Source organism: Lissotriton vulgaris, chromosome 10 (assembly GCF_964263255.1).
Source record: "Lissotriton vulgaris chromosome 10, aLisVul1.2, whole genome shotgun sequence".
NCBI lineage: Eukaryota > Metazoa > Chordata > Amphibia > Caudata > Salamandridae > Lissotriton > Lissotriton vulgaris.
In genome coordinates, this window is record NC_141698.1 from 923,411,384 (window position 1) to 923,430,406 (window position 19,023).

A 19,023-nucleotide genomic window follows, 5' to 3' on the forward strand; every position below is an offset into this window, starting at 1 on the left:
CACGTGAAAGGTTAGAGCTAAAACCATCGGATTCACATTTCACCATGTTAGGCGGTTACCTAGAAGCCACTTGACCTTATGTGCCCTTCAGGAAAAGTAAAAAGCGATCCGGCATTCCTAGGGAAAGAACACGTTTTAATCTGAGTCCGGATTTACAATTCAAGGATACACCGAGGGCTGCTCTGCGATCATCCGATTAAAAAAACAAAACAAAAAAAAACCAACATGCACCGTGAGGACAGTGCTGCGAGGACTGCACAGTACCGCAAAGTGCCATTTGTTACTCACCTGCATCCAGAGCATTCTAAAGCATTATACGTTCAACTTTGGTGGTGGCCAAGATGGTGGTCTAGAGCAAGAGGTTGGCAAAAAGAAAAAACAAGCATTTGCAATGCACTAAGACTCGCATTTCCGTGAGACCTATTGCATTGCATCACGGACAACGGGAGGTAGGTTAGCACGAAAAACAGGAGAGCGGGAGCGGGGAGAAGGGGGCAAAAAGGCACAAGCAAAGTAGTGCTCACTGTCTAAATAACACGTACTGTACAGTAGCCATGGGAGGGTACAAATGATGACATGGCATAATAAGGAGGGACTAACAAGCCTCCTAATCAATCAGAAGGCAGCATTTACGAATGACAATGACACGAGCCAATTAAATACATGAGCCGAGAGTGGGCAGAGCTTTCACTTCATACTCCATTACTGCATGCCCACAGAGCGAGCAGCGCTTGCGCGCTGCCGCTATAGGCTCAACCTAAAAAGTAGGTAACGTATTTGTTTCGTTCCTCCCAGTTAATTGTCATTTTTACTTTGGAAAAGCTAGTTGCCACATTGGTGAATACAGAGTTGCATGCTGAGAGCTAAGCTGTGCTAATTTCTGTATGAGACTACTAAAGTTGGTACTTCAAGGTATCAAAAGAATAGTTACATTAAACCATGCCCAATTCAAATTTAATTTAACCTTTAAGTAAATACAACTTCTAGAAAGTTTCTACTCTGTGCCCAAGTTATCCAATGGCCATTTGCAGATGCTGGCCTCAAGACAGCCTTCGGCCCTCCTGAGTAAGAGTATGGACATGTCATAGGAGCGGGAACAACAGGGACTTGACGCTGCAAGAAATATTTTCTCTTGCTGGCAGGAAGCCACAATGGAAGAGCCCAAAAGGCAAGCTTGAAAATGGGAAGCCACCTTTGAAGGGCAAAGGGTGGGGACACACAAGAGGGGCTGCTCTTTGCTTTGGATGGACAGGTTGGCGGCCGGGACAGAGAGGGGAAATCAATTGCCAAACAGTTTTTTTCCTTGGATGTTTAGCCCCCAGGTAGCTACACCTCTAGAGTGGGCTATCAAACTCCACACACCAAGAGAAGGGTTCAGCTATTTTGTGAGTGGGCAGAATAGTGCACTCTGAGATAGCTAAATGCCGCACATTGCAGGAAGTCTTCAGCAGGTATAAAGGGACCTGGTAGCCCATTGGTTGATAACTGCTACATCCCTGAGGGCACTTGCTGTGCATAAATATGGCACCACTGGCCCCTAGACCTCAGATTATTTATGAACTTGTGGGAGGACCAAATAAGGATTGCCTTGCGTTCCCTGGACCTGGCATGGTAAGCTGCACCAACCGATAGACTGCACCTGCTGATCCTTGGGTTAGCAAAGAGAAGATGTTACCCGGCTTGAGGAAAAGTTTCTCCTGAGACACCGACAGAAAAGGTCAATGCCATAGCCAGTTTGCTGACTCCTGTGACAGTACCAGGCCCACAAAAGCTGAAGAAGCCTGTATTGGCAAGTCAATAGCCACAATAGCTAAATTGCCACTGACTGCTTAAGTGCAGCCCATTGAGACTGAGTATGACACTCAAAAGTTGCACACAAGTCAGTTGGACCTAGGAACGCCACCAGAGGGTAGTTTGGTCTCCCAAGATGGAATATAGCCTTCACCAAAAAGAATTGCTGGTTTTGGTGTGATCAATAGTCCCGTGGCAGCTGGACTTTTGCTGGATCCCAGAGCACTTCGAGGCACATTGACCCTTGTGGTTAAAGTCATCCCACAATGATTGTTGAGTGAAGAGTAACCCCAGGAAGCCCCTCTGTCCACTGCACAGCATCCTCAGTCTCCTGTATCCCTTGCATCAGGACCACTCCATTTAAGTCTGTGGCGGTTCGCCCAGGGTACCTGGAGTTGGACTTGAGACTACTTTGGTGACCAGGTTACTGCTCTACAAATCCTTATTGGTCCCACTTGACCTTCTCTCTGCTGGAGTTGGTTGCCTAAAACAGGTTCAGAGTAGCTGAACACAAATTAATGAAAGTTTTTCAAAGTTTCGAAAAGTTTATAGTTTGCAGTAGTTACCAATGCTTGTTTACTTTTTGAGTGAAAAATAATTTTAGTTTTACTTAAAAATCTATATCTCTGGAACCCTCCAATGTGGACTATTTTAATTTTGCTATCTAAAAATTCATAGAAATAGCATGTCTTTTTATAAATTGGTATTTGATTTCTTTCGTGCTGTGTGAGCTTATTTATTTTTTGGTACTTCTAAATGCTCGTGCGTGTTCTTTTCCTTTTGGGTTCCGCTATTGGACTTTGCGTGTGTGTTTTTTTTTCAAATAGAGCACCCAATAGGCCAAAGGCAGGCGCATTGCTCCGCCCATGGCCAATTGGTGTCCGTTACGTGCACCAAAGCCCATATGTTTTCAATTATCGTGCCCAGACACGGGCGCGATAATTAAAAACATATGAATCGCAGTGGTGCACACGTGCACCACTCGCGGGCGCGTCTTTTTTTATTTTTTACAATAGCGATCGCTTTCAATGCCGCTTGTGATATTAGGTCACGGAGGCTTCTGCGTTCCCTTATTTCTGTGGAAGCGCGGGCTTATTTTCTAGTTTGGCGAGATGCAGACGACCAGCCTATTTTGTTAGCAAACTTCCGGATAGAAGCCTGTTGTCAGCACATAAATGGGACAATTTATATTCCGCAAATATCAGGAGGCAAGACCCTCTCGTCGTGTTCCCTTTGGTTTATCGCAGTTTGCAAGGGAGCTCCCGGTGCCTGACTTTCCATCATCAAGCATTGGAAGCACAGCGTGTTTTATCTCGCCCAGCCTCTTCACGCCTTCTGTCAGCTCCACCGCCTTCAAGTTATGGGACTTATCTCTGAACGTTTAACTGGACCTGAGCCAGGGACGAGACAAGCGCCTGTGAGATTTAGGAGGGATGAACGCACGCCAGAGGCCATGCCTCGGCTAATCCCTAGGACCACCATAAATAACTCAAAATCCAAGGTGGCTGTGAAGGCGAGACAAGACATATAATGCATATTACATAGATTTTGAAGGTGCTCTTCTTTTTTGGAGCCATTTCACGGGGAAGCAAGTAATTGAAAGAACCGGGGGTAGGCCAGGCATATTCTGTGTTTTGAACAAGGTATATTTCGCAGTGTAAGTACTGGGTGAGGAGGTAATGGTGTTCTCTGGAGCGGTATTCCTCACCTGCTTAGTCTCCATGTAGCGCGCCTCTCTGTCCCTTCACCAAGATATCAGTATGCGTTAGAAATACTTGTGCCACCCCCGCACCAAAGCCGTCCTAATTTCTGCTTCTATAAATACCTCATTTAGTTATTAGCTGAGGGGTTCGAGGGATATGCAGCCTTTAAAATCCACAGAGCCCTCCGAGCCCTGGGCCCTCGCTCTTCTTTTCATCATGCACAGCCTGCTTTTTATAACATACATTTTCATAAAAAAGCAGGTTAGAAACCACTCCCAGTGTTGAAATAATTAACGTTGTCTCAGACTAAAAGTGATCATTTAGTCAGAAGGTTTTGCATACTTCTTTTTGGCTTGAAGATGTCTATTGAACTTCCCTCAGTGCCAAGCTATACTCACAAAAGGCAGCCTTCCAAGCGTTCCCAATTAACACCCCGGAAAAAGAGGAAAGAACATGGGGTAGGAGGGATTACTCTCTGTGGATGGAGGTGACGTCTGGATTTGAACTCTGGGTGCACGGTCATTGGTCAACGTTGCTGACTGTGCAAAACATTGAATTTGGGCGTTAAAAAGAGAAAAGAATATATGACAGAGTCAGAAATCCAGATCGTTCAAACTAAAGTTGAATGGTTTATTCATTTACTGTAACACGTAGACTTTGGACATACTCTACTCGTGATGGGAAAGGGTTAACTTTCAACGAACACAGGTGAGCCTGTCCGGTGAGCACATTCCAACATATTGATGATGTGTAGTTGATGCAAGATTGCAGGCTTCCAGAGGTAGCATTGTTCACCTATGGGCACTGCCTTTGCCCATATTCAGTGGGGTTTCTGTGATGTGACACAGACAATCCAAAATGGGTTGATGTCTCCTACGGCCATGTGTAAGCACATCCACATGCTTTCTGCAGCACTATTTCAGTCCTCTCTGCTGTGCAAGCACAACCCCACAGCATTTGTCACATAGGCTGCACTGCCCTGGTGCACTCTATGTCCATCGTAAACTAGCAGCTAATGCTTCTTCTGCTTAGGTGCAGCCATAAAACAGAAAAAGAGGGCAACTCTGGTCATCACACACAACTTCAAACACTACTGATAGAGGACTTATGACAGAGACACACTTCCATCTACACCTCTCCCATGGAGAACCTTGCTACCCATCTGCTCATGTGCACCCCTTGGTGGGCATTAAATGCCACATAGATAAAAAAAAAATTACATTATAATGCTGAACAATAGGATACTGCTCTTCTGATGATTTCCGGGGAACAAATCAGATCTTTCCCATTAAAAAATGTCCACAAGAGTCATGCATTAGTGGATTGCACACTTAATTATGATTACTATCTATTTTGTATTTTCAAATGAACGATTGAACTGTAATCAAATGATTCGAAAGGGCATTTGCACAGCTCAGCTAAACTATCACCCAGGCACAGAGTGCATCATGAAATGAGATTACCTGCACTGCTTTTTACTGTGTTGGAGCAGGTAGTTAGATGGAGTTACTGTTCATATAAATTGTAATAAAATAATTTATATAACATTTGTTGTATTTGAGAAATATATCCTTTGTAGGGAGAGCTGGAAAGGGCTAACTCATGCTTTTTGCGATGAAAGTGGGTAATTTGAAGTAGCGGCATAAAGAGAAAAGATCGCATCATATGGACTTTCTGTTGTGTCACTCAGTCAGGAAGCAGTGGATTGCCCTGACATTCAACTGAATCTAGCCTAGATTGATGCATAAGTCAAATGCATAGCTGTACACCAATGACCCTCTGTGGGGGCCAGGCAACCTCCATAATAATTACAACCCCCCTCCCCCACCTCCACCAACTATTACAATATGCAACTGGAAGAAGGCAGGGGCACAGGTCAAGAAATCTTTTTTGGAAGGTTTAGCTCATATTAACACTGCATTCCCCCCCCGAATTATCACTTTACCTCAGAATATATTCAGCATGCAAGTGGAAATTAAAAGCCTGCTCTTCCATGTGATGCAAATTTTAGACCCATTCCTTTATTTGGAAATTAAGTGAAACTGCTCCTAAATGGGCAGTTACAAAAAAATAGACTGATGTAGGTTATAATCATAATGTTGCACGAGTTATTTTAATATATGCATTAGTTGACTGCATGTTTTTTTCTTTTTTGAAGTGCGTCTTTCTCTCCAAGAAAAACATTGGCACAGACCTTACAGCGCCACAAGTTCACGCACATTGGTGTAAGATGCAAAGCAGTGGAATGTTTGGGAAAGGGATTCACTTTTCAGTGTAAATGGTATTTTGCTTTAGACATGTGTTGTTTTCTTGGCACAAATATGTGCTTTACTCTACTTTGTACCATTCTGCATCAAGTAGCCTTACATGGGTGGTACTTCGGAATCACAATACAAGCACCCATGTTTTTTTAAGCTAAATCGTCCTATTAAGATAGCCAGACTGGACTATATGTAAAACAAGCATTTGCATTGCAATAGGTCTCGCATTATTAAAGTTTGAGCTATTGGTGTTGCTTTATTTAGCAATGCCAATAGATCAAACTTTAATAATTTGAGACCTATTGCATTGCAAATACTTGTTTTCTTTTGTGGAAGTTCGACTGCTTCATTCACAGCTAAACTAAAGGTTTTTCAAACAAGCCTGGCAGAACCCAAGATGGCATTATGGGTGTATTACACGGTGAGGTCTCACAACCTCACCACATAATACATCACTTTCCTCACACATTTATAAACAACCTCAAGACAACAGCCGACCTGAGGCACTTTTGTTACTTTTTACAATAGCTGCCCTTCATCTGAGCTATCCTTAACACGGTTCTCTTCCAAGCCATCCCACCACTTCAGTGAGTCCAGGCCATTTGGGGTGTGATCCTGATGTTAAACCCTGCCGCCTGGTTCTCAGTGAGGTTGGTTCTGAGACTTCTTGGTTTCCTGTGTCCTACTTGTTGAGGACACAATATGGTACATTCAGGATCTGCAGTGGGGCCTGAAGTCTCAATGGGCTCAGCACTATGGCAATCTATTATTTCCATGCAGGTGTCGAAGGAGACTGCAAGAGACCCGCAGTGGTTGCTGAACTAACAGACATGTTAAATGTTTTGTAATTATCAAAAAAGGACTAGCTGGGTTGTGTTTACAAAGGGAGACTCAGTACGTATGATGGCAAACCATTTGGTTTGGTTGTTAAGCCCTCACCCACCGACCTAGTCGGTGGCATGCTTCATCATCGGGCCCACCACAGTGACGCCGAATGCGTCCCGGGTGTGCTTCGACTCCAGATTACTGAGGAGCTGGTATACTTCTCTGAGTATGCTGTGAGGGGGTGTATAAGAAAGTGATTTAAAAGCTATGCTGTAGGTCCCAGTGCCCGAGGGTATATAGAACTTTAATAGCTGGGCCCACGCTAGCGTATAAAAAGGCAAGCGGACGCGGTGGAGCGAATTATGAACTCCCGCGTCCTATGTGGTCGACATGTTTCAGCCAGGCCTTTTCTTGTTATAAAACTGGCTTTCCTCAGGACCAATGAGAGTGTGGGTGAAAAAATTAATATTAAGTGAAGTGGTTTTTAAAATGTGTCGCACACGCTAAGGTGCTATACGTGTGTGGAGGGGGATTCCCTCCGCTTTACTGTACACAAAACATAGTGGACGAAGACAGACGTACATGGTAAAGTCGGGTAAGTATTTTATACCAAAAACACAACGCACTGCCGGCAATTTTAAAGGTGTGTGAACGACCTCTACCGGCGGGATTTAAACGTGGCCATGAAATTGTATGGCGACAGTGATATATGAGGCGTTTGTAAGCGGAGTGAAAGTGGTGGACTAAACAGCGGAAGATAGTCAATGAGTGAGAATCAAGCATAGGTAATTCTGTTTCCTCACACATGCTATTTGCTGTTAGAGCCTCAAAGGTCACCAGGCAGGGAAGAGCGGACCCTAAAAGTTTTTAGGGAGGCAGAGATTAGAACCTGTTGGGAGAGAAGGTAGCTTACCTATTCCGACGTGAAGGTTGCATCTCAGTACTTACGAGATTACCGGCCTCCGTGCTCCATGAACCTGTAGTCCTGCTGCGGTGTCCCGAGTGAGTGGAGATCAGGAGCTTTCTGATATTTATACTCGTTCAGGAAGGGCGGTACCTGCAGGGGGGTGGAGCAAGGGGCGTAGCTGCGCATGTAGAATGATCAGTGTCAAGTGCTCATGGGCTACGCATGCGTAGAAGTGTATAATTGTTTACATTTGGAAGGAGTAGCACAGAGGGACTACAGAAAGGGACAGGGCCACGAGTCCAGACGGGAACAGGGCTCAGCAGTTCAATGAATTCCATGGTATGGAATCATTAAGTCCAGTCAAGTGGGTGGAAAGGCGGTAAATCCACCGTTGTTCTTTTGTGTGAAGAGTTCTCTCATCGCAGTTATCGAATTTCTCGATGACTGTCCACGTAAAATCATTAGGAGTGTGGTTGTGTGACAGGAAATGTTCTGTTAATTTACTGATATTCTTGCCACATCTCATGGTGCTCCTGTGTTCGGTCATTCTTGTCCTTACTTTCCTGGTCGTCATCCCGACGTATCTTAGGCCACAGTGACACGTTATTAAGTACACCAAGTTAGCAGAATTGCAATTGGTGAACTGCCGTTGCGTCCAAACTTTGCCATCTTCAAGATTGAGTGTTTTGGATGGAGTGGTCAAATGGCAGACACTGCAATTGTTGCAAGGTTGATGTCCAGTTAGTTTGGGCAGCCCCCCATTGCAACAATTGCAGTGTCTGTCATTTGACCACTCCATCCAAAACACTCAATCTTGAAGATGGCAAAGTTTGGACGCAACGGCAGTTCACCAATTGCAATTCTGCTAACTTGGTGTACTTAATAACATGTCACTGTGGCCTAAGATACGTCGGGATGACGACCAGGAAAGTAAGGACAAGAATGACCGAACACAGGAGCACCATGAGATGTGGCAAGAATATCAGTAAATTAACAGAACATTTCCTGTCACACAACCACACTCCTAATGATTTTACGTGGACAGTCATCGAGAAATTCGATAACTGCGATGAGAGAACTCTTCACACAAAAGAACAACGGTGGATTTACCGCCTTTCCACCCACTTGACTGGACTTAATGATTCCATACCATGGAATTCATTGAACTGCTGAGCCCTGTTCCCGCCTGGACTCGTGGCCCTGTCCCTTTCTGTAGTCCCTCTGTGCTACTCCTTCCAAATGTAAACAATTATACACTTCTACGCATGCGTAGCCCATGAGCACATGACACTGATCATTCTACATGCGCAGCTACGCCCCTTGCTCCACCCCCTTGCAGGTACCGCCCTTCCTGAACGAGTATAAATATCAGAAAGCTCCTGATCTCCACTCACTCGGGACACCGCAGCAGGACTACAGGTTCATGGAGCACGGAGGCCGGTAATCTCGTAAGTACTGAGATGCAACCTTCACGTCGGAATAGGTAAGCTACCTTCTCTCCCAACAGGTTCTAATCTCTGCCTCCCTAAAAACTTTTAGGGTCCGCTCTTCCCTGCCTGGTGACCTTTGAGGCTCTAACAGCAAATAGGTTGTGTGAGGAAACCGAATTACCTATGCTTGATTCTCACTCATTGACTATCTTCCGCTGTTTAGTCCACCACTTTCACTCCGCTTAGAAACGCCTCATATCTCACTGCCGCCATACAATTTCATGGCCACGTTTAAATCCCGCCGGTAGAGGTCGTTCACACACCTTTAAAATTGCCGGCAGTGCGTTGTGTTTTTGGTATAAAATACTTACCCGACTTTACCATGTACGTCTGTCTTCGTCCACTATGTTTTGTGTACAGTAAAGCGGAGGGAATCCCCCCTCCACACACGTATAGCACCTTAGCGTGTGCGACACATTTTAAAAACCACTTCACTTAATATTAATTTTTTCACCCACACTCTCATTGGTCCTGAGGAAAGCCAGTTTTATAACAAGAAAAGGCCTGGCTGAAACATGTCGACCACATAGGACGCGGGAGTTCATAATTCGCTCCACCGCGTCCGCTTGCCTTTTTATACGCTAGCGTGGGCCCAGCTATTAAAGTTCTATATACCCTCAGGCACTGGGACCTACAGCATAGCTTTTAAATCACTTTCTTATACACCCCCTCACAGCACACTCAGAGAAGTATACCAGCTCCTCAGTAATCTGGAGTCGAAGCACACCCGGGACGCATTCGGCGTCACTGTGGTGGGCCCGATGATGAAGCATGCCACCGACTAGGTCGGTGGGTGAGGGCTTAACAACCAAACCAAATGGTTTGCCATCATACGTACTGAGTCTCCCTTTGTAAACACAACCCAGCTAGTCCTTTTTTGATAATTACATATTAATTTGGGGATTCGGACTGGCTTATCTAGTCCTCTCTCTCCGTTTTGATTTGCTGATGTTAAATGTTTTGTCACTGTCTTCGGGGGGTCACCATGGAAAGGTGGAGATCAGGGGACTCGGGTCTCTGACAGTTCGCCTCTAAATCATCTGGTTGGAATGGGCAGTGAAGGTTTTTCACCGGAACATCAAGGAGGAACGAGTACAGATGCTCGGAGAATACAGAACTGTGGTGTGCTACTGCAACAAGCAGTATTCTAAAACAAAAAGGGGCAAACCAGTAACCCAGGGACTTGGGTGGAACAATCATTATTAACACAAGTGGTCCCTGTGGCGGGGGGGGGGGGGGGGGGGGGGGGGAAGTGTGGCCCGTGTGGTTTGTTATGCGTTTCATGCATTTTATTATTTTTTGCTCAAAAATCCTGTTCTCGGATTATAAGGATTAACATAATATCAATAAAGTAAAGTAACTAGGTGCTCCTATTTATTGACGGTGCAGTGCAAGTGAATAAACTGAGCATATAGTGCACACGTGTTATCTGCAGTAGCAACATATACACGTGACTTATGGGGACAATGTGATGTCTACAACATGCGTAATACAAGTGTTGAAATTCAGAATCTAGTTAAAAAACAGTCCAAAGTAGAATTTGTCGACGTTTTGAGACACACAATGCAAAATTAATTAGAAAAGGGTCATCATCAGGACGGAATATTGTAGGAGGCACCTGAGGGATTATGGCAATAGTCATCTAATCCGTGATGTCTAGATCAGTGTGTACAGCATCCAGTTTGCTTAGGGGGGGAAAGCAAAGTGGTAAAAACAAAGGGAATGTGGCAACAGTTCCACAGTTCTTGGTGTATTTTTGCCTGGGGATACATCCCAAGGCTAGCTGCAAAGGACTGCTAGCAAAGGTAAGAAACTTGACCCTGTAGCGTTAGAGGTTTGCGGCAGGAATCGCAATTCTAATTAAGATTCCAGCAGAAATCTGTAGATTCTCCAGAAAACTTGGTGCAACCTGGGGTACTGAATAAAACTTTGTTATAGTGTGTAAACTCTGTCTGGAACCAGTGAAGCCATTTGTTATAATGTGTAAACTCGTCAGGCACCAAGCTGTACCATGATTATTAATTATCAAAAGTCTCCTTTGCCTTCAAAGAGCCATCTTTAAAGATTGATATTATACTTTCCAGAAAGCGTACCGGCCAAATTGAATTTCCTGGATTCATTCTGGCTGGTGCGCTTTCTGTTTCTGCTTTTTAATTTGATTGTGGATTTCGACACTTGTAGACAACCTCACATTGTCCCAATTAGTCACATGTATATATTGCTATTGTATATAACAGTTGTGCACTATATGCTCACTTTATTCACTTACACTGCACCGCCACTAAATAGGAGCACTTAGTTAAGTTACTTTATTGATATTATGTGAATCCCAGTTATTCAAGACCAGGATTTTTGTCTAAAAGAATAAAATGCATGAAATGCGTAACAAACCTTACATAAGAAGGCTTGTTTACAACTTTTGCTGTGGAAGTCAAGAGCCACACTTCCCCCACATGGACCACTTGTATTGATAATAACTGCAACAAACTTAGTCCATGGGTTAGTGAGATCTGTGCTAGGAGGCTGTACATTTGTGGAAGTGGCTGAACTCTCACAGCATATCCCTGATCGCCCAACACCTGTCAGGATCTTTAAATGCCTGGGTGGAACTTGGAGATGGCACAGGGTATCTTCCACCAATGGCTCCATCTGTTTTCCTCTACAGAGAACATGCAGTGTCAAAGTTTTTTTCACGTTGGAGTTCCCAAGACAAACCTGTCTAGGAGACGTCTTCCATCTGTACTTGGGCACTGGACTGCTAAATGCCTTTCCACCCCACTCTCTCCTGCCCAGAGTGCTGAAATAGATAAGGAGATACAATGCCCATGTCATCCTTGTGGTTTCAGACAGGGCGAGGAGAGTGTGGTACTCGGAACATCTGACCATGAGCATTTGTCCTCCTATCTAGCTGCCTCTTCGGGAGAACCTCCTGTCGCAGCAACAGGGACAAGTAATGCACCAAGCCTGCACAACCTACACCTGCATGCATGGAGATTGAATGGCAACATTTGATGACTTTCTATGTTCCTCCATGTGTGGTTGGTGTCCTCTTGACAGCCAGTCAACTATCAACCAGATTGATTTATGCTGGACGCTTGGAGAAGTTTTTTGTCTAGTGTCCTTCCCAAGACATACAACCCCTGGAAGCGCAGTTACTGGATGTTGTCCTCTTCTGGTTATCATTGGCCCAGCAAGGCCTTGCTGTGGCAACAGTTAAAGGTTACGTCTTAGCCCTCTGGTCCGTCTTGCGTTTACCTGACCAGCGATCCCTCTTTAAGTCACTTGTTGGGATGTGATTTTTTAAGGGTCTGGTTCATATGTTCACGCCCACTCCATTTGTCATGCCACAGTGGTAGCTTAATTTGGTACTTGTCTACTTGATGTGCACTCCCTTCAAACCCATTCACAGTAACCCTCTTCATCTTCTTAGCATCAATACATCATTCCTCATTGCAATAAGAGTGGCAAGGTGAGTGAACAAACACCATGCTTTGCCCTTGGTTCTCCCATTCAAATCTTTCTTCGTGACAAATTAGTCACCATTCCTGCCCAACATAGTTTCTCCCTTCCACATAGGGCAAGCCCTTATCTTGCCAGCTGTCTATACACCACCGCATCCGTTCAAGGAGGAAGAACACCTTCATCACCTAGGCCCTAAAGTGGAACCTAACTTCTGTGTGGACTGAACCAAAGTCTCCAACAGGACAACCAACTTCATCAGTTTCTCTGGGGCTAAGAAAGGCAAAGTGGTGCAAAAGTGGACCATCTCAAGATGGATTGTACCACTCATCAAGAACTGCTATGGGTTCGCCAAGAAGCAGCCCCCAGAAGTCTTGCATGCTCATTGCACTAGAGCGAATGCTGCTACCACTCTGCTGGAGAATAGTGTGACAGTCATGGACATTTGTCAGATTGCTACTTGGCCATCCAGTTATTCATTCGCCAAGCATTACTGTCTGAATAGCAAGGTTCAGCAGAATGGGCAGTTAACCCAATCTGTCTTGCCAAATTTCCTGGTTTGAGCCATTCCACAGACCCACAATTTGGGAGCTGATGCTTTGGTATCGAATCAGAAGGTGAGGAATCTACGGTTAGAAGCCTCTATCAGAAGAACCAGTTACCTATGGTCTGTTGGCATGCGAGGGAATTGCTACAAAAGTATCTGGATCCAGTCTGGTGTCTAGGGGAAATATACAGTGTGAGGCATCTGTTGTTATATAGAGTCTCAACAAGAAAAAAAGTTGCTGAAGGTAAGTATATTGTTCTTTTGCAACAAAGTCATTTTTTAGAATGAACTCAACGACCCATCAAATCCATTTTTTGTCTATGGCGAACCTGTTGGTCATAGGGTCTGTCTTTAGGTTTCATTTCTTGATATTGATATGCCCCAGTATTGTTTTTGGTTTAGCAGTTCAATAGCCCTGCATCCATTTTACTTGAGGCGAAATGCACTGGAAGTGACAGACTTACATGAGGGGCCATATGAACATATGAAGTAGTAGTTAATTGTAATCTTTGACATTAATCTTTTATCTTCTTTTTGAGATATGTAGTAACTTTGGTATGCTTTGTCAGATTTACTCTGACGTTGCTGATACTGGTGCATGCTGAACATACATAAACCAGTCATTTCTTTTACGAGAACCTTATGAAATAGAACAACATTCAAGATGGTACTGTTTTTCATGAAGAGAAATACTTGCAGAATGTTCATTACATTTTTAACTTTCCTATTAACTGTTGACTTCGATTATTCCTTATGTTTTTCTCATAGAAAAGTTAATATTCAATTTGACATACTGTATTTCAAAATTAGGATGGATAAAAATGATTGGTTTATAAGAGAGCATTACATTTAGAATTGATTATTTTTTTGCTTTTATGATTTGCTTGGTTTTGTTTATTTTAAGGCACTGAAGCGCAGCACATTATTGAGTAATGCTAAAGCAGCGTCTATTTTTTCAGTCTCTAGATGACCTTTCAAATGTCACTTCCGATGAGCTGGTGCTACTTCAGGCATATATTTCAGACACTGGTAAGAGATTTTCCCATGTTAAATGTAACATTTCATATATTTGTTTCCCAGCACATAAACTACCCTTGCTTAACTGTTCATCCTATTACTTCACTTTCGCTTTTCCTCTCATTTCCAAAATGACTTTGTCATATTTTATTTTAACATTTCTATCCTTTTATGTTTTGCTGATACTCTAAAATGGTACATATTTACTTTGCACAATCAAAAATTTAACCTGAGTATTTGAAAGGTTGGGTGCAGAGCCACTAAAATTATGTTAGGTGGTAGGACCAAGTAATGCAGCAAGGTTGGCAAGATATGCTGGATGGAAAAGCTCATTAATGGAGCATATTATGCAAGGAACATTGTATAAGGATACTACATTGTTGCTTTGTTCGACGTGTAGCTAATTATTCAAAACCAATTTCATTGCCTTAGACAATGCAGTTGTTAAAGAAAAAAACATTTTGTTCAGATCATAATAGGTAAAGTAGTTTTTAACAACAATTAATCGTTTTTACATTGCAAAAAACACTTGTTAATAGTGTCCTTAAATGTCCTTATCACCTGATGTGAAACACGGACAATGTTGCATAGAGTAGAGCATCAACATAAATGTAAACATATTATTATTTTGCAAAATTCTATTCATTAGGCATGTGTTGCTTATATACATAATACCTTTTGCTTCGACCTGTCTCTCTACTTTATAATAGTCAGCTAATCCAATATATGACAACCCCATTTTATTTGCTTACAGTTGATTAATACCTTTTTTAAATTGTAATCCCTCCCAACATAACATCTCTCTTCTCCTCAAACTTGTGTATTATGTGAGAAGACCGAGATAACCGATTTTTAGTTAACTATCGTTGTTTTATACTCTTCATGACATCTTTATTTTAAGGTTTGCACAGGAGGTCGGTGTGTATGTGGTTTGTTCTGGGTGCATGGTATGTGTTTCTGCAAACATAGCTTTCTCAGCTCTTAACAAGAAATGTCCCCTTTCTCACATTTATGTAGGCTAAACAATCATCTGAGTGTCTCGCGCCTTGAGATTCATCAGCAATAAGGAAGCTGCACACATTTCATATAAAGACAAATGTAAATTGTTTTGGCTGCTCATTTATTATTGTGGAAACAGCTACTTTGAGAACAGCGTGATGTCAGATGAATTGGTGTCACTGACGGAAAAAATCCTTTCAACGATATACATAAGGATGTTTCATAAAGTAAACTAACAAAGGTCCCTTATTCTCTCAGGATGAATACTTGTCATGTTTGAATAATGCCTTTAGTACTGCAAAAAACTAGCCATTTACCTCACTTTGTTGTTTCTCTCCTAACACTGTATAGCCTTGAACAAGGTTAAACCCATTTCCCCGAACACATTACTTTGTGTTATTGACACTGTTACTTATAATCGAGAAACTAAACTATCTTCACTGTGACGAGGCTGCACTATAACAATTAATAACAATTCATTTGTTGAGTGTTTGGGTGGTATCAAAATGTAACAGGCGCCATCATATAAAATACTTGCGCTACAAACAATATTATATTTTTAGAAGAAATGAAAAGATGGGAACAAGCATTGCATTATTTGCCAAGTCCCTCTTTTTATAGATTATTCTATTGTACTAAGATAACTTGGATTCAGTGGGCCTAAGTGCGGATTTTATATCTTTCTATGGTTACACTAATTTTCGGAAAACAATTTTCATTTCTGGTATTCCAAAAGTCAGTTTTCCCTTCTTACTGTACTGTGCCTTACAGTTTAAGCCTAAGAAATGTGCTTATCAATGGTCAGAATTATTAGACAATTTACTGAATGTTCTTACTCTGGACACCCATAGTGCATGATTGCCAGTTTTAAGGCGAGTTAGTAGCAGTTTATTGATGCTTAATTGAGTGCATAGTGGCTAAGAATAGACATACTTAGCACGTTTAGCTACTTTTTCTATTCTTTTAGAATTTATACCTTCTCCTGAGTAAAAATAATTTATATAGTTAATTTCCTGTTTATTCATTGTATGTAAGTCATGAATCCATAAGGAAAACTATCACATAAGCAATCAATATGTCACTTGCTATGTATTCGCATATATGTTAACATTTCCTGCACAAAGACAGTAAACACTCTTAGCTTGCTCTAATTTTACTGGACGAAAAAAAATAATTAAATACTAAGCAACTTTGAAGATAGAGCTTTCTTGTAGCTCAAACATTATTTTAAGCAACAGACAGGGGATGCAAAAGTAACTGCAGTTAGCATTTTTTAATCATGACAAATAATCTCTGGAATTAATGTTTTTTGGAAGTTAGGTCTCCAACCACACTATTAACATTGTTCAAAGGGATACTATATATATATATATATATATCACCTGCCCTTTTGTCCCATTGCTCTTGTGGTACTATATTGACTGGTAGGAAGATCCATATCTTCCACTTTGTGGTTAACATTGTGTATGAGTTTCTTTTTCCCCAAGCCACCAAGGCACGTATGTCAAGCCACGGGCGTTAGGTAGGACATTGTCAGTCTTTGAAGCTATAAAAGTCTTCTCCAGTGTCATGTTAGAGACTTGAATTTATAAAGGTGATAAACTAAATACCTGTCATCTACCCTCAACAAAGTTTGTCACTGCAGGATGAATTGGCATTGCTGCACCGGCTCTTCAGCTCAGGCAAGTGCTTCTAAAGGACTTCGGACCCCATCTGGACCAAACGAAGGGCTTTACCAGTTCCATGAACAGTTCTTTATCTCTGTATAAATGCCAAGCTGTGAAAAGAGGGATGCTGAAAGACTCGAACTGGATATCTGCAAAAAACATAATTTAAAAGAAAAATATGGAGTCTTTATGGAAGCAAAAAGATGTTGTTTTTATTTCTCAATGTAGGCAGTCTGATCCATAGTTTAGCAAGAGGATGTGTGGAAGATTTTCCTCATTTTTGAGACTCTTTCAACCTTTTGGATAAGGCCTTGCACTTTTTTTTTTTTTGTCTGCAAACTCTAGGTTTCCGATACAGTTTCTGTTTGTCCTTATGGTAAGACCGAATAAAACTGTAAACCATCCCTTGTCCTAGAGTAGGAATTTTAAACATAATGTGGACATTTGCAGTGTGAAGTTGAAACATTATCCTTGCTCTTGTGATTGTTCTGTATTCAGTAAACAAAACTGCATGAGAAATAGCGCAGGCTGCAAAAGAACTTAATAGAATTTGAAAGAGGAGGTGTGTGAAATAATATCTCCTTTAGTTAGAGTGGGGGTATCTCAAAAATCCATATGTTGAAGTACCAGAAGAGAATCCTCCTATTCAGGCTACCTTTTGGCATTTGCACACTGTTAAAAATGCCTGCATTCCAAGAAAATTATTTCCAGCAATTATTACTCCCTGATTTTTCATTTACACTGATTTAGGGAGTTTTCCAAGATAATCTTACCAGGGTTTGCTACACCACTGCTTGTGTTCATCACGAACTGTAAAGACCTCTATTTGGTTTACCGTTAGTCTTAAAAAGTTGGTCTCTATCCAGAAGTTGGTTATCAGTCTCAAAGTGAGATGAGAAATGTGGTGCATCTGTTTGTTCGAGATTGTCAAGACAAAACTTAATTTGAAAAGTATTGAAATATCTATAGAAGTGCACCTTACAAAGCAGGAAAGGCTGCTGGAGACTTTGTTGTCTATGAATAACTGAATAAAAATAGGCTCAAAGAAAAGCCTTGATAGGGCCACGTGTATCAATCTGTGAGGTTTGAAAGAGCAATAGGACAAAGCTGCTTACTAAGTCCTTCCGCAATGAATGACTCGGTCCAGTCCACCACTAGCTGAACTTTGAAAGTGTGCTCACCTTTCTACAATTGAGCATCTTGTGTTCACATCTTGATGTGCTCAAAAAACTTGTAGTGTTAAAGATTCAAATATCCTTGGTAGTTTACAGGTTACTGTGATTTATTAATTTACATTCCACATGGATCATGTAGTCATTAAGTCTGATGCTTACAAGAGCTACATTATCAACTTGGGGACTGACAAGAATGCTCCAAACTATTTTACTAATTCCGTGACTTTGGGAAGAGGCCTTTTCATTAAGTTATGCAATGTCCATGTGTGACAGAATCCCTAACCAATTAACTAGGATATTTCTGCTTCAGGAAAATGTCAGTTTTTTTCAGGGGAGAAAAGATTTAATTTGTTGACCCTTGTCACTCATTCTATTTATGCCTTTAGATATTCATATAAGCTGGGGTAGAGCGGTCACATTGACTTTTCTTAGACGTCCGGCTTCTACAGCCAAATCCTACACAGTTCCAATGTGTAATGTTCTGAAATTCCTCTGCATCATGTCCGCAACCTTTGGAAAACTCTTCTATAGCAGACATGTTTCCACTACATCAGTTTTTCTTTTGAATATATACTGCTCCTTGAATTGCTATGGCATCCAAATTTCCATCTTTCATAAAACTGTAGAGGCTGCTTCTGGAGTCAAAGCAGTTTGTGAGGCTCTTTCTGAAGTCTCCATAGTAGCCAAAACATCACTGTACAAGCCCTTAGTAATCGCGACTTTCTTTATTTTGTGCTCAGTTTATAAAAATGGTCTTTCTTGATCTGCTCGTTTTGCCCTTGATCTAGACTTTGTTGTTGTGCTGTCCTGGCCAGTTGAGAATGGCAGTGAGCCTGGTCTGAGGGAAACGTAGTAACTCATCTGGAGTTACATAAGATTTGTTAGTTTAGAGGTTCGCCTCACCCATGTCCACTTTCAACTTCTTGCTTCGTCATTCACTATGCTGTAACTACCATCATTATTTTTAGCCATCCATAGTTTTTGATTTACTCGGATAGCAAAATGTTTCTGTGAGTTGATATTGATGCTGTGATATTCCGCAAAACCCACCTGGAGAAAAACACAAAACAAGCAAAATGGAGTGTTTTATTTGAGACAAGTAGCACAATGTCCTTCTAGCATTATCACATCTTAAACACCCTGTGCTGTTCTGAACCATTACAGGGCAGAGAAGCATTACAG

General features: G+C 42.0%; 1 protein-coding gene across 10 annotated transcripts in view; it reads left to right on the forward strand.

Moving 5' to 3' along the window:
- The window catches only part of SNX13 (sorting nexin 13), a 598,803-nt gene that overhangs the window by 369,648 nt on the left and 210,132 nt on the right, over positions 1 to 19,023 (forward strand). For all 10 annotated transcript variants that reach the window (XM_086941899.1, XM_086941902.1, XM_086941894.1 and 7 more), the window contains one exon: positions 13,943 to 14,012. In XM_086941899.1, coding sequence (XP_086798025.1) covers positions 13,943 to 14,012 — 70 coding nt within the window. The remainder of the gene's footprint in view (positions 1 to 13,942; positions 14,013 to 19,023) is intronic.